Source organism: Halyomorpha halys, unplaced genomic scaffold (genome assembly GCF_000696795.3).
Source record: "Halyomorpha halys isolate HHAL.00 unplaced genomic scaffold, Hhal_1.1 Scaffold387.1, whole genome shotgun sequence".
Taxonomy (NCBI): domain Eukaryota; kingdom Metazoa; phylum Arthropoda; class Insecta; order Hemiptera; family Pentatomidae; genus Halyomorpha; species Halyomorpha halys.
In genome coordinates this window covers 438,622-455,073 of record NW_027108721.1, presented here as the reverse complement: position 1 = coordinate 455,073, position 16,452 = coordinate 438,622, and the positions used below count along the sequence as shown (strand labels likewise).

General features: G+C 29.8%; 1 protein-coding gene across 2 annotated transcripts in view; it reads left to right on the top strand.

The window, feature by feature from the left end:
- LOC106682067 (pseudouridylate synthase RPUSD2) overlaps positions 1-16,452 on the top strand; it is a 684,854-nt gene that overhangs the window by 514,719 nt on the left and 153,683 nt on the right. For both annotated transcript variants that reach the window (XM_067047017.1, XM_067047016.1), the window contains exon 2: positions 10,181-10,291. In XM_067047017.1, the coding sequence (XP_066903118.1) occupies positions 10,181-10,291 (111 nt within the window). The remainder of the gene's footprint in view (positions 1-10,180; positions 10,292-16,452) is intronic.

Genomic DNA, 16,452 nt, shown 5'->3' with positions numbered 1-16,452 from the left:
AATATAAAAGATAATTTGGGTTCAAGTTAATAACTTAACTCCTAAATGGATAATAGAATTATATTTAACTTTTATAATATAAAAAGACTCTTAATCTCAGGGCGTGTAGTTGCTAGGCAATCAGAATACAAACACTTTTACTATTAACTTAATTAAATTAATATCTCTGTTACAATTGTATTTAAATTTAGTTATAATCAAACTAACCAAGTTCACAATCTTCCTTGTTTCTATTGTTCTTGTCTTAGCGTCCAAAATGGCTTCCTCTTGACAGAAATTGATGAGGACTTCCTCATCCTGAAGACATCATTTCTCTTCAGCGCCCCAGACACGAATGCTCCTTCCAAAACTAAAACCTGCCTTGAGGTTACATGTAAACATCGATTGTCACACAACAGTTAGGGATTTTTCCAAATTATTTACTTTCTGAATATTATTCATTAGCACTATTTCTTGATTTCTATTTTTCCTTTAATTTTCTATATTTTCAATTATGAGGGGACGAGTTAAACTAGTTTTTATGATATTTGAATCTGCTCAACATGGCCTTGATTCAGCGTACCGCCATCTTGGTTTTTATTTTGTATCACGAAGTTATTATAAACAATGAAACTTAGTTAGCTTGCTTTTTGGATAAACAAAACAAATGAATATTAAAATGATACATAAAATAAAACATATTAAAAACCCTTTATACACCAAAATATACTATTTACTAAAAAAGAGCATATTACAATATATATATATAACAAAACATACTTCTGCAAATAATTTTAAAAATTAGTTTCTAACATTAATATAACACGGAAACTCATTCCTAGCGATTAAGGCATTGTTTAAGGAATTAAGCAGCATTTAAAATTAAATTTTAAAAACTGAGTTCTATAACTTATTAGATCAAGTCGTAATCCAGAAATAATTCTATTATACAATTCTTCTCATATTGTTTAATAGAATTATTTCTTCTCTTATCTATCTGTTACTATTATCCTTTTCATTTACTATTTACAACCTTTAATTTTTCTTATTATATCTTACTTTTCATTTTATACCCCTGCTATTTTACACTTATGTTTTTTCTTTTTTTACCTTTTTGTAACTATAGTGTTTGTATCTTTTTTAGCCCTGACGAAGCCCTGCAACGCGGGGCGAAACGTTGGCTCAATAAAATAGTGTAATTATCTACTATTTGAGTTTTTTTTACCGCACCCGGACCATATTCCATTCATCTAATTTATATTTATTTAGCTTGATAGTAATTATTCCGTGTATTAAAACACGGGATACATAAGCCGAGTCATTTCTTAAACTAATGAAGCACTAAACTCTGATGCGAAGGATTGTGTGATCGCTGTCGAAATCGACGGTATACTGAATTCAGAACCACGTCTCCTTTTTCAGTTTAAATAATTTAGAAAACAGAGGAAGCAAAAAATCTAGCCATAGCCTTTGATATATTTGGTAGACTAAACAGTTTGAACCCGTGGCACGAAATAAGTTGAATGGTACTTGACGCTTGACGCTTAGTCCGCGACCGTCACGGGATAAACTGTCAGTGCGTTAAGGGTAATAATAAGCTTGTACGTCTATAATATCGTTTGAAAAACTAATTAATTGTGAACTAATTACAGATATTAAAAAAAATAATTTTAATAATGTATATATCGGTATTGTTCTACCTTTAATTATCAAATGTCTATGATCAAATATTTATGAAAAAAATATAATTTTATATAGAATAGTGTGAACTATTAATTTACCTACTTATTATAATATATAGACCTTTTAACATATTAAATGATATGTTTTTTGTATAGTATAGGTTACTGTTATATAGTATAGGCTGATAATAGGCTACTTTTCTGTTTGTCAATTGTCATATATCACAGTGGTTATATATTGGTCAGAATGTGGTGACCGGACGTGTCGTGAGCACCACAGTAAGCTAGTCTGTAGCGGCGCTTCCGGCTTCACTTTATTTTGTGGTAGCACCACGGTATAAAAATTTTCAACCTGCAGGACAACCCTTAGAATCGAATTTACGTTATGTGGCGCTAGATTCTGCATATATGTGCAAATTGTATTTTTAATTAATTTGCTATTTATAATGGTGTTATTACTAAATAAAATAATAAAAAATGTCCATGTAAAAACCATTTATAGCTTGTTTCTAAATAATGATTTATCTGCATAGTGTTAATTACTAATCTTTGAATATTCTTTTACTACATTCGTTTCGTATATCCGTCTTATAATTTTCAAAAACATCCGAAGTATTTGTAAAACTACTTCGAATAATGTATTTATTTTTTTCTATTTTCAAGATGTATATTTAAATAATTAATTCATCTTTCAGCTGATTGGCAATTATTCAAACATCCATTAAAATATATTTTTGATAGTTTAGTCAATTTACCGTTTTACCTATTTATTTTCCTTGAATTGACATTGAGGGACGCTAGATATGTGCATAAATAGTATTTAAGATTAATTTATATGATTTATGATTCAATTATATAACATAATATAATCAGAAATATATAACAGGCATGTCCATTGGCCATTGATTTATGGTACAGAAATTTTATAAGAAAATTATTAATAAATTAATGAAATGATGAAATGAAATAGCCTTTTATTTATTAATTAATTAATTAATTTATTAATTAAATTAAAATCATTACAAAATATAATATAAACATTTAAAGAAGATAGAGAGAAAAAATAAAATAATAAATAAATTTGTTTATATAATAGTTGACAAAACATCAACTTCTATCAATTTTCTCTTCTTCTTCCTTCTCTCCATCTTTCTGTATCCTTTCCTGCATAGGCCTTCCCTTTCGGGAGTAATAGTCAGCACTTACCGGGGTGACCAGTCCTATTGGGAGGCGAGTTCTTTCCACTTCTCCTTCCAGACACACCTGTCCCTAGAGCTCTTCACCAGAGGGGTCCTGCCATCCTCTTGGACATATCGCTCCATCCTTTCTTTTGACGTCCTCTTCTTCTTTGAAGGTCGTATGGTGTCCATTCTGTGGCAATTTTTGACCATCTTCGCATCGATGGGGATGCCCTGTCCATTTTCATTTGCTCAATCTTGTCATCTTCAGTGTGTCAGTGAATCCTGTTTCTTTCTGGATCCAAGCATTTTTTATTCGATCTCTTTTCCAATAAATGATTTTTTATTTAAAGTTTTTTATCTTTTGTAAATGAATGTGGTGTAAATGGTAATCGTAATACATATTATGTTCTTAGTAACTTTATTATTTAAGTATATTTACAAATAATTTAGTTTCTGAAAATTAATAAACTTACGCCACTTTTATTCTCAATGGCTCAATTAGTGTTATCGATTATTCGTAGTTTTTGATTAATTTATTTTTTCTTTTTTTTTTTTGTTATAAATACAACCGATATAAATACAACACTGCTCTGTATTCGTTTGCTACAAAATATCAATCTTTTCTATGGCAAGTATTTTTGGCAATGAATCCAAAGTTTATATCCCACCAACAGCTTCATAGACAATAACTTTCCAAATAAGCCAAGTTTTGAAGTCGGAAGTTTCTTTAGAAGTATCTTTGTTCCGGCAGAAGTTGGTACTCCGTGGTGCTGCCTTTACAACTATAATGTCGATATTTCCCATCTAAAATAAATATATACCTTTCAAGAAATACTCTGCCCATCTTAATTTTATTTTAAATTGCATTAAATATTTAATGCTTCAAATATTGGGATGTTAGATTATTAAATTTATCTGTTGTCAAATTACTGGTGAAAATGTTTTTAGGAGTTTAATGTTCTATCGTTAACCATAATCAAGTGTTTTGAGAGTTCGCAAGTTCCTTTTTTGTATGCAATTTTTTTCGTACGGCTTCGAAAAACTATTATTTATTTTTTAAATAAAACTCATGATTTTTATTTATTCGGTCCAATCGTTTCCCTTTCATTGGTTTATTTAAGTTAGAATTGTTCACTCGAGTCTCGTCAAATTTGTTTTGTTTCCTTTTGATTGATATAAACCAAAGGGTTTGAGCTAAATGATTGAATGCGTATTATTATGTGAATATATATATATATATATAACGTATATATGTCCAATCACGGATTGATCAGTATGCTGTGTAATGTAGCAACCCGATGTATTTGGGCAGCATGGATGAATAAAGTATTTCTCCCTCTGTAAAAAATCTTTCATATCTCCTTTTTTTTTTATTATTATTAAGAAATTGTGTCATTCACTAAATCCATTTTAATTCCATAAGACTCTTCCAGTTAAAGGATTATTAAATTTATTATTATTTCGTTTTTGGCACCAATTTTCTTTATCTCTTTATTGAGTGGAAAAAACTTGTTCACCGCCAAATAAAATAATCAACATGAACAAAGGGAACCTTATCAGCGGAGGTTGGAAGATTTTATTGGCATAACTCACACACTGTGATCCGTTGAACGTAATCATAATTTAATCTCAGTAATCTGAACTATGCAGTAATCCAAACTGGCGTTAAAAAATAATACTTTTTTTGTTTTTAAAAAGTGCACATGTATAAATGACATTTTTTAACATTTAATCACCGTGAAAATTTTAATTCATATACAAGTGTTCATAATATATTTTGTTTAAATTAGAAATTCATAATATCTATTGTATGAATCATTTGATTTTGTAAAACTAATTTATATAATAGTCGAAATTAGAAATATGTATAACACAAATTTTGTTTATGAACTTTTTTTAAATCACGTTTTAGATAAATCCATACAAAGAGTTTTTCTTTATTTATACATTTTTACTTATAAATGAATAATTTTATAATTGTTACAAATTAAATCATCACTTTGCATTACTGAGGATGTAAAAGAAAACAAATGTGTAGCCGCCTAAAATTAAGGCTACTGACCAGTGATGTTGCAAGACCCTCAGCACCTGACGAGAAAAAAACCGACTTCTTAAAAAAAAGATACATTTTTTAAAACTTCTAACTGTTAAATTTCCAAACAAAATAAAATAAAATGAAAAACAATTGAATAAATAAAAAACTTTACATTCAGATTATTGAATTTTTAACAGCATTTTTGTTAGTACATTGGTAGTTCCAACTTTTCAGTAATCTTTGAGTTCTCTCCTGCAGCAATTACACTGTACTTCAGAACTATGGTTTCCTCTTCTTCTTGTTCTTCTTGATGTATGTATCTGTATACATGCGAAGTATATTTCTGCCCAAATTATTCCATATCTATTTTATGTCCCAAGTTAGATACATAATCATAAAATCATAATCAGATACATGAAAGGTCAGAGAAAAAATTATTTATGTTACTTTTTTATGTATTTGTCGGTATTAAAGAAGTCAGGATGAAAATCCCTTTCTTCATTGATGTAATGAGAGAAAAACATTTGATTTTATTTAATAAATTTGTTTTTTTCACAGTCTGTAGGTTTCAGTCTGTATCCATTAATACCAGTCAAAAAAAACGTTCCTGTTGTTTGTTTTTTCTGCGAACCCTTCTATACACTTTTTGGCATTTTATATGAAACGAAATGCCAGTTTTCACAGAAACCTTATTTAGTAAAACAGCTTTATGAAATGAAAACATTTTTATTCAAAATATTTACCCTCATTTTTTATACATTTTTCGCAACTTGTTATTAATTTTTCATTCTCAGAACTGAAAAATTCTGGGTTTTGTGAACTTTTTTTTTTACGAAAACCTAATCCTTTAAAATAATAAAACAGGGCATTTCATATGAAATTTATGAATAACCAATTATATTGGTATTCAAGTCCTTTGTTTTCTAGTGTGGTACTCTGCCTCAATATGAAATGTAAAACAAGCCTTTCTTGGCTATCTTCAAATTTCCAGAGCAATAATTTACCCGATTATAATAAAAAGAAGTACTTTCCCCAAGCTTCATTGAACAACTCTTTTACTTGGATATGAAACTCTTGGAAATATAAACTTTTCCATAAAAGAGCTGTTTTTCGTCGTTCCCTTGGAGCTTACAATGCTTTTGGTAGAAGTTGTCAAACTAAGAGATATCTTTGGACAGAGGTGTATAAACACACTCCCCTTTGTCTTTTCAAAAGAGGAGTCAAATCGAGATGTTTGTTCTGCCAGTCTCTCGATGACCATTACACCCTTGACTTTTGTCCCTCTATTGACAACTTGGCAGCTTTCTTTGTCAGCATTTATTGTTTCTTCCGACAGTTTCAAACTCTTCTCCCAGGGATATGATTTCTTGCTTAATATATATTTATGTATAGTTCTCTCTATTCAAGAGGACTATATAAAATAAAACTCAGAGAGGTTACCGTATATAATAATTAAAAAATATTTACAGTACCACTATTCACTTTTTTTCATTTCTTGTTGCATTGCTACGCATAAATAACGCTTATAAGTTAAATGCATTTTACATTTATTAATGTGAACATGCACTTCAAAGAAATATTAAAATAAGAGAGTCTAGTTTTCATCATCATCTTATATATTAATATATTATTATTAAGTCTGGAGCTGGAGGAACCGTATCAGTAAACTCAATGGATCTCTTTATATTATATTTTGATGAAAGTATATTACCTCAATATCAGTTACTATTAAAATTACTTAAAAAATTGGAATAAATATTACCTTATTTGGTGGAAGTTGTAGCTGTTTATTTCTTTATTTTCAGTTAACCCACTCCTTATTTTTTTTTTTATTTGAACTTATATAAATATTTATTATTGATTATTTTTTTATTAAATAGGCAAAACATTTATTTTATTTTATTTAATATCGTAATAGCTATTTTTTTACATGTACCTTCTTATTTAGAACTATTGCCAAATTTATATATTAAATACAAAATATATACAAATCTTATATATTATGCCTCATGAAATTATGAAAGATTAACTGTAAAAGAGAAAGAAATAGAACACAAATCCTAAAACTTCTTAACTACAATGTTGAAACTCGCCAAGATTTTATAGTGGCATATCTGACAACGAAAAAAATTAATTTTATATTGAATTGTACGTATTCAAAATATAGTATCGTAGGCAGGGTTTGCTTTTTCTATTCGTGTCGCCCTACAAACTGTCCAAATACTAGGGCTATTAATTCCCGCCCACGGTAAAATCTTTGAAATACACACTATTAAAAATAAAATCAAAACATTTGTAAATAAAAAATAAAAACAGCATATTTACTTTTTTTTCAAGATATTTTTCTTTTTCAGTCTATCCTTCATAATTTCATGTGGCACAATATGTACATTTTAACATTTTATGTGTTTATTATGGTAAATATGAAATTAAATATCTATTGGGTTACTATAGAATCAAAAACAAATTAGTGTATTTTTTATAAGATTTTGGAATTAGTGAAGCGATATAAAATATAATTAAATGAGATAGATAGTTAAATTTTTAAAAAATATAGATTAATATTATTTCTTATAGTTTGTTAAAAAGTGTATAATCTTTTTTTTTTTTAGTATAATTTGTGTATAGAAACATAAGTTTGGGTAATATGGCTTGAAAGTGAAGAATTAATTTTTTTCTTTAAAACAAAAAACAAAACCTTAGTGGCTTGGTAAGTTTAAAGTGTTTTTCTTTCCTTTTATTGCTATTTAAGTTCTTTCATGGATATATGGTAGTCATTACTATCGCATTTCAATTGATTATTTTATATATGTAGTTACTCTTTATTATATTTATATTATCCTGGTTAGACGATCTTATTGAGAATTACTGAGCTTAAATACTCCGTAGTTAAAAATATTGTGTTAATATGCATTTATGTATTATAGCTTTATATAAAACCTAGGTGATTTTTAAAAGAAACCATTGTAATTTAGAAATGGAATATTATTGCCTTTCTTCTTTATTTATTGCAAAAATTTAATTTTTTTTAAATAAAGAAGTTATTGCAAAAATTTAATTTTTTTTAAATAAAGAAGTTATTGCAAAAATTTAATTTTTTTTAAATAAAGAAGTTTTTGCAAAGATTTAAAAATGATTCACTATTTTCACGATTGTCGTATCCATGTTGATATTCTGAATTGATCAAACAAAATTATTTGTTACTTATTGACTATATGTAAATATACCTGGAAGCTGTTCTATTATGCGGATCATAGACTTCCCCAAGGTTGATCATAGGATGCCGGAAGGAGATTAACTAAGTTGTGATAAAAGTCTGATCCAGCGACCAGTAGCGGCGAGTGGACCCGCCCTGATACCTAATCTATATGCAAAGTAGTTTGGGGCTACCATCTCCTTCATCTTCATCCCTCCTCTCCCATTGTCATTTACTAATTCACTTGTCGATATCTATCATCATTCCATCTATTTCGTTATCGTTCCATATATATATATTATTCGTTTATTAAACTCTGAACTCAATAATAACAAAAATAGGCCAGATAATACTGGAAATACTTTAAAAATAATTATAACAGCAACAACTAAATAATTAACACTCCTTATTACATATTTTATATGTATCCATTCTGTGGAAATTTTTGACCACTTATAGAAAATAAGTAGCTCTAAAAAAAATATCGAAGTGCCTTCCTTAAAAACGGAATTTATATTGAAAAAAAGAGAACAAGTAATTTTCATAGGCGTTGCTAAAAAACGAAAATCGTACGAAACGCGTTAGTTATTGGAAATACCTGTATGTAAATTATGCATATCAGTTAATAATAGCATTAAATACATTAAATAAATAGTGGGATTAAATGTAATTAGGAAATAAATAGATGGTTCTAATGAATCTGGTTACAAGGCTCAGAGACCTTTAATTTTACTCTGTTAAACATTTTTTAATAAAAGTTGAGTATGATGCTCGGACATGGGTGAGGCCATCATCCCGTTACTGAGCTCATGGTGTGAAAATCACAAGATTTTTAGTTGTTTCATAAATGCAAAAAGGTTATAACCACCTCACCCATTCGAAGGATTGAGTTAGATGTAATTTGTCTATATTATTGTAATAATAAGTAGATAAATGGAGTTTTCAACTTTTAGTTTAGAAAAAATTGGAATAGGCCTTTAAGTTATAAACATATTTGACGTTTAATAAGTAGATCCGCTTTGAAATAAAACTAAACACTTAAGACCGGATTCGAAACTGAATCAAGGGGTTTCTGAATGCTGCTTCTGCACGCTCTGACTGCTGATACACAAAGGGATTAACAACATCCAAAGTAGAACAACTTTATAAAAAAAATATTGCACTAGTTATAAACAAGGTTATAACAATAAAGATAGTGCTAAATATAACTGACGTTTACCAGTTGCAGGTGCAAATAAATACCCATTATGATAAATTTTAGGCCAAGCTTATCATTCGAGGGTCATTAGTACATCATGTGAATTTACTGAGATATTTGGCAAGCGTTCAACGAGAAGGGAGTGTACAAGAGAAATAAATAGTAACATACCCCGGATCAAAATAACTTTGATAAATTTCGACAATAACTAACTCAAGACAATGTAATTATGTCATACATTAATAATTATGAACTAGATATCCATTTATTTTCATTTTCAACGGTGCATACTCAAACATAAAGGATTTTGAAGTTATAGTTGACATTGTATAGATAAAAAAAAAAGACTGAAAAAAGAAAATCCTATATGTGATTTTTTATTTTTATATAACTTTCAATTTCCTTAATAAACAATAATTATTATATACAAATCGTGTACAATAATTATTGTATTGCTATATGGTTATGCCTGTGTTCAATTCATTTTACTTATTGCTTAGCTACTTATTGCTTATAAGTATGTTTTACACTTTGGTAAAAAATAAACTGATAGAGGAAAAAAAAATCAATACAGTCTTGAAATAAAATATAAATTTTCATATATGAAATATATAGTGAGGGAGAGAATATTTCGATCGTGAAAAAAATCGAATTCAGTGTTAGGTTTTTAGGTCTCCTGAGTCCAATTAACAAAGTCTCACAAAATGATCTGTGTGCATGTGCGCGCGCATGCGTGCGTGTGTAAGCTATAAATTCATTCTGGATTAAATATTACACTACCTATTTGAATTCGTTAGCGTTCTGAAGAATTATAATATTTTTACAACATATCAATCACGGTTATTTTTTGTACTAATTGACATGTAGTGTTTTCTTATTTCAATGTTTATTATTATACTTTTTTTTTAGGAAGAAGTATGCCTGGTGGCTCAGTGTGCACCGAACGTAGGTGCTCCAACACCAATTTTGGAAAAAAGGAAAGCCCAGGACGATCCCGACATAAGCCGAGAACTTAAAAAGGTAAGATTTTACGAATAATTCAATTTACTAGAACTTCTATTTATATTTGTAGGCGTTTTCGGGAAAACGTTATGGATTTAACATGTTTTTTAAAATGATTTTGTATTTTCTTTGAGTTAGTAGGAAAAAACGAAACTTAATGTTGGAACTTTTTTATGTTATTGGCTTATAACTAGAAAGTTAAGCATTTTTTAAAGATTAATATCTTAGACAAAATTCATTACTAAATGTGCATATTGGGTTTTATTTCTTAACTAAAATGTTTGGAAAAAAAATTAAACTTGAGAAATAAATGCTTATTTTATACATAATATTTTCACTCTGTTACTGAGGCTGGTTTTTATTGTTAAAACAAAATCAATTGTATACAAATTAAAGTCTCATAACATTCTTTATTTTCACAGAAGTCCTACGTTCCGGCCAATTCGGCCTTCCCCAAGGACAATCTATCACAATAAAATAAAAGTTGTGTTGTGAGAGATTGTCCTTAAAAATGTTGGAATTGACCGGAACGTTAGACTTCAGGGAAAATAAAGAATGTTGTAAGATTTTAATTTGGACACAATTGGTTTTATTTCACCAATAAATCCTTATTTTTCTTTTTGTATGAGAAAAAAGATGCGACAGGAAGAAGTAATTTTTTTCTATTTTCGTTACGAGGTCGATGGTCAGACGATACATCACTCCAAAACATGTAGAATCGTTGAAAAAACACTTGTATATTTTTTCTTCGAAAACCCGTTGTTTACTGGACCTTCGTTGCCTATCATCTCCAAAAGAAGATGCGTTGGATGAGGTTTCCACTTGATGTAAGTTAAAAGTTCCTGTTGGTTGATATTTTATGTCCTTGTATTGTATGGTTAGTCAACGGTTTGAATATGAAGAATAATCGCCATATTACTGTTTTTCTAATACAGTCTAAATAGGCCAAAATTAAAGGTTTGTATAATGTAGGTTCAAAAGGATTAACCGTGTTTTACTGTACTCTCCATTAGTTGTCTCATGATAGCGTATAAAAGTACCCAGTTGTAGAAAAAGAAGGGAAGAATCCTTCAGCAGAAAGTGAAACTGCTTTCTTAATTCTACTGTTTAGCCGCCAACAAAAGAAAAAAAAAACTTTGGCGGTCTTTGTAATTATTGTAGCCCCTAACTGGACCCCAACTCCATTAGAGAATTGCCTATCCTAAGACCATTGTTGTACGATCTGTTGTTTAATCGTATTACATTAGAACCATCCATTTACTCCCTAATTACATTTGATTCTACAGTTTGCCTCTGATAGTATGTAATACTATTATTTACTGATATGCATAATTTGCATACAGCTATTTCCACTAACTACTTTTAGATAAAATCGATATACCCTTCCAGTAACTTGTTATCCTTTTTCGATGCTTGTTACTCTATCTTTGTTTTTGTTTTTTTGTGCTTGCTGATTTTCCATTCATGGCTTTAAACATGCTTAGACTTAATTTTGTATTGTTATCAACACTATTTAAAGAGGAGTCCTGTCAGTATTGCGGATTAAATTTTATTTATAATTTTATCATTGATAGCAAATTTATGATTTCAAGGTTTTTGTTATCCATCTTAGTTGATAATAAATTGATAAAATGTTAAACAAACAATTCAGAAGGGTTCTATTGAATGTTACTATATCAAGTTTTCTTAAATAACGGTCATTTTGAACGATTGAAATTATGCATATTAAAATTGAGTCGTTTATATCAAAACTTATGTTTTCTGTTGTGAAATAGATCGATATTTTCTATTGAAATTCAAGTTATCTTTGTAATAATTTTTAATTGTGATTTTCCAAAGGTGGATATTTGTTTTATATTGAAGTGAGATTTCTTTACTGACGTTCAGCAGCTCAAGAAAATAAAAATTATACTGTAGTTGATTGATTTCGAGACACGAGCAACGGAAGTGCTGGGGAGGGGGCCAACGCTGATCAATTAATTCCTGTAGGAAAATTTTTACATTGTAGCAGGAGAGTAGGAGCTTAAATGAGATCAATAATTCCGGTTGTACCGGTCCGATTGAGGGTGCTCCAGTTTTTTCATACTATCCTATTAAAATGTAAAGTTATCCTGTGGGAATTGACTTAAAAAAATAGCTGTTCTATTTAAATTATTATTTTTGAACTAATAGTTTCCCTTTAAGCTATATGAAGCAACATATGATCATTAATAACAAAATTTTAATACATAATATTATTTAAGGAGATGGTCAGGGTTGCGGTCAGAAGTGAAACAAAAATAGTTGTAAACTATTTTTGTTTCACTTCTGACCGCAACCCTGACCATCTTCTTATATATAATTTTTTACAGTCAATTGTATATACTTATATACATAATATTATTTCTATAAGTTTCTCTTCTGTCGGCGTGTCCCAAGACTGCCACAATTTTTTTCCCTTATTGCCAGGTCGACCCGGTGGAATTTAGTTATTCTAGACTGGTGATTTTCTTTTAACAATTAATAATTTGTGAGTTTAGTCTCATGGAAATATACTGCTAAATATATACAATGCTATTATTAATCTAAACCATAAAAATAAATGATAAGTACTAATGATTGGCCGTATTATTTCAAATTATGAAGATGCTCAGGGGTGTGGTCAAAAGAAAACAAAAATAGTTAACAGCTATTTTTTACCGACATTTTGCCCCATTTTGTAAAGCTTCACCTGGGCAGTTCCAGTTGAAAGATTTCTAAACCGATGTCATAACAAATCAGTAATAAAAAACAATCGAAACGTTGCCAAATAAATAATTGTTAATTATTTTCGTTTTCTTTTGATCATAAAAAAATATTAATCTTTATGTTATTGAAAAATGAAGAGAAAGAAATCCAAACAACTAGTATTTTAGAATTAATGAAATATCTGAATTTCCATTGACCAAAGTAATTGGTGAAAAAATTAAAATTAAATATATAATGATAATAATAAAAATTAATGAGTGCAAAGTTTATTGTAGAATGCCATGCATTAGTCTGAGCTTTATTCGAAGGATATATTTAATTTTGATAAAATATTCCTCATTTACAATATTATACAAATTATTACCAATCTAATTGTTTAACCCTTAATTTAAAAATTATTAATATAGTACCCAGTGGTTTTAATTTTGTACCAAAGCAATTATTTAGACTATAGCTCTATATTTTTAAATCCCTTTTATGTTAGATATATCTGCGTTGTATTTGCGTCTAGTGGTCTACCATCTCCAATAGTTATCCTTTGATAATTTTACAAAGTAAACTCCCGGTACATGTAAACCATTGTAATGGACCCAACACAAGATAAAACAGTATAATGTCAGATGTCCTTCTATCTCAGCTAAGCAGTGATATGGTATTGAGGTTAAAATAATTTGGTATTTTCAAGTATCAAAACTAGATTGTCAGCACTCATTACATATGTTTATCACTAATTATGACTGTTTCATATTTAAATGGAGTAAGATTACTCATTTAAATACCCAGAACAGAAAAATTAGAGATCCAAGAATCAGATTTAGAAATTGGAAAACTGCTTTCCAAAGCAATGTATAGCAGATTGTGTTAGTGGATGCAACGATCCACTAAACTTTATGACGCGACGGAATTAAATTTTTGAGGGACTAAAGTCTTTTTTTATACGTTGTACGCACTTAAGCACTTTTTTTTTTTGTGATTTATCAAAACACGTATATCCTGCCAATCGCTTGCACTATAGTAGCTATTTTTGACTATTTAATATTTGCTACACCCTTGGGCAAGTCATACCATCATTATTTTGTAACTTGTGCCACTCCATAACCATAAATTTTCATCAGAGACTCCTAAAAATCCAAAATTATATATGAAATATTCAACTCGCTATCGAGCTCAACAACTTTTTGGACAATTATAATTTAGGAACATGTTGGGCAACTTTAGTAACTCATGGAACAGGCTATCTATCTTGTTAGAGGGAAGGGGGCTCGTACATTGTGTCTAATCAGTTTAATCCTTCTAAATACTAATGAAAATTTGATTTAATCTATCTCGGGTTAAATTATCCATCCAATTTAGCCCTCCATTTAATTAAAGCCAGCCCTCGGGAGCAGTGTTTGTCCTATAAATACTAGTCCAGGTGCTTGGTAATCTGAACAGCTTGTTTTATTGATAAGTAGTCGCCTCCTTCGGCTACTCATTTAAAACTTACGCGGTGTAACCATCTTATTTCCTATTTATTTATATTGTTTAGTTTAATTTTTTTTTAGTTGTTATAATTTTTGGAATCGGTTTTAGAACTTTATCGCACCGTACGTGTGCATTCACAGCTTTGAACTGTCAGCCAGGTTCATTTGTATTTTTTTCTATATTTACCTCATCAACCATAGTATAAATATAGATATAGATACAGGATTGACAAGGAAAATAACTCTACACGTGTGTATGCGAAAGTAAGTGACGGGATTAGATAAAATTGACATGAGATCTATTTGATATCTACCCGTACAGTCCTACCAAATTTAAACAAAATCAGATTAACGTTTTGATTGTTTATCCTCGAACACAAGTTTGACTTCAGCCCTACACACAAACACCGTTCGAATTCTTGAATGTAACGTATATCATAATAATCTGTTGTTTGTTTTTTCCTTTTCGGCCAAGACTCCCATTGGGGTCCTATGCTGCCTAACCACGGATGGGAGTCAAAGTTTTTCATTTTATGGGACCGCCACTCAATGAAAAAAGTCAACACCCTTTCACAAACCGGATCTGAAACGACACCGCCAATAGACATCAAATTGGTGTCAAAAGACTGTGTCTTAACCACTGTGCTACGGGCGGTCCTGTAGTAATCTGTTTTGTTGTAGTTTTTAAACTACTTCTCCGATCATAAATTTTCGTAAAAAAATAGTTACCTGAATTATGCTTATTTTTGTGTTTTTCCTGAAAAAATTTTTAAATGCGGGTTTTGTTATTTTGTAGAACTGTTTTTTCCATAAAATGACTAAATAATATTACATTGATATAGATTCAGAGAACAAGCTAGAATTTATGATAACTCCGAATTTTCGGTGTTTTATATTTTAAAAATTATTGAAAAGTACATACCACTAAAATTTATATTAAAACATTTCATCATACCTAGCATATTTAGTCTGTTGTTCTTTTATGAGGAATATCATCAACGTAAATATAATTAAATTTATCTTCATGTTCCGTCATAATATAGGTTGCATTTCCTTATTACTCCTCGAGCACAGTTATCAAGATGGACATGGTGGAGTAGAGCAGCGGTGGCTGATTGGGAAGGCGGATGAATAACCCAAGTTGGCTCTTGCGGCATATCTCGCCCGGTCCCACCCTGATTAATGTTGCAGCTGTTCGCGGCCGCCGCTGCCACATTTTGGAAACATGAGCTATAGTCCTCTCCCTCTTCTGTTTTTATTTATCTCAGTGTTGAGAAGGTCTCGTCCTGGCTGTGGTAATGTACCATCATGCGCTACATCATCCATCTCTGGCTGAGGGCAGGTTGGTTATTACGTCTCTAAGGCACTGTCTTCAATCAAAGATTTAAAGTAATGTATTCGACAAAAAAAACTCTTCTTGTGCTATATCACTTTTATTACGGTCTCTGCCTCTTATATTATTCCGAAACATTTGATTTATTTCCGACTTACATTTTCACAAATAAAGTCTCCTTAGTTTCCTAACCTTACTCCATATCTCATGTAGACTTTAGACACCTCAGTCTTATTTAAAATTTGTTATTTCGATATTTAACAGCATGGTAATAGAAAATAGCCTGATAGTATAATGAAACATTCATTTTCTTCCTTTATGTAATATTTATAATTGTCTTGAGGAGTTGATTGAATTAGTATTGTTCCGAAGGTGATATGAACCGAAGGTGGCTTCCACGAGATAATTACCATATACCCCTGTATAAACAATTGTCGAACTATGACCACTGGCGAATACCTTTATATGTAGATAAACAGCAAACATGAGGGTGGTACCTTCCTACCTGTAGAATTAGCGTAATATTAAGTGAAATACAAAAAAACACTTTAGTAAATTAAGAAGTTAACAAGTTGAAAGCAGTTTGTATGTATAAGAAAGAACAAGCAGGGCTATATAACAAATGTTTAATAATAAAAAATTATAATATCATACAA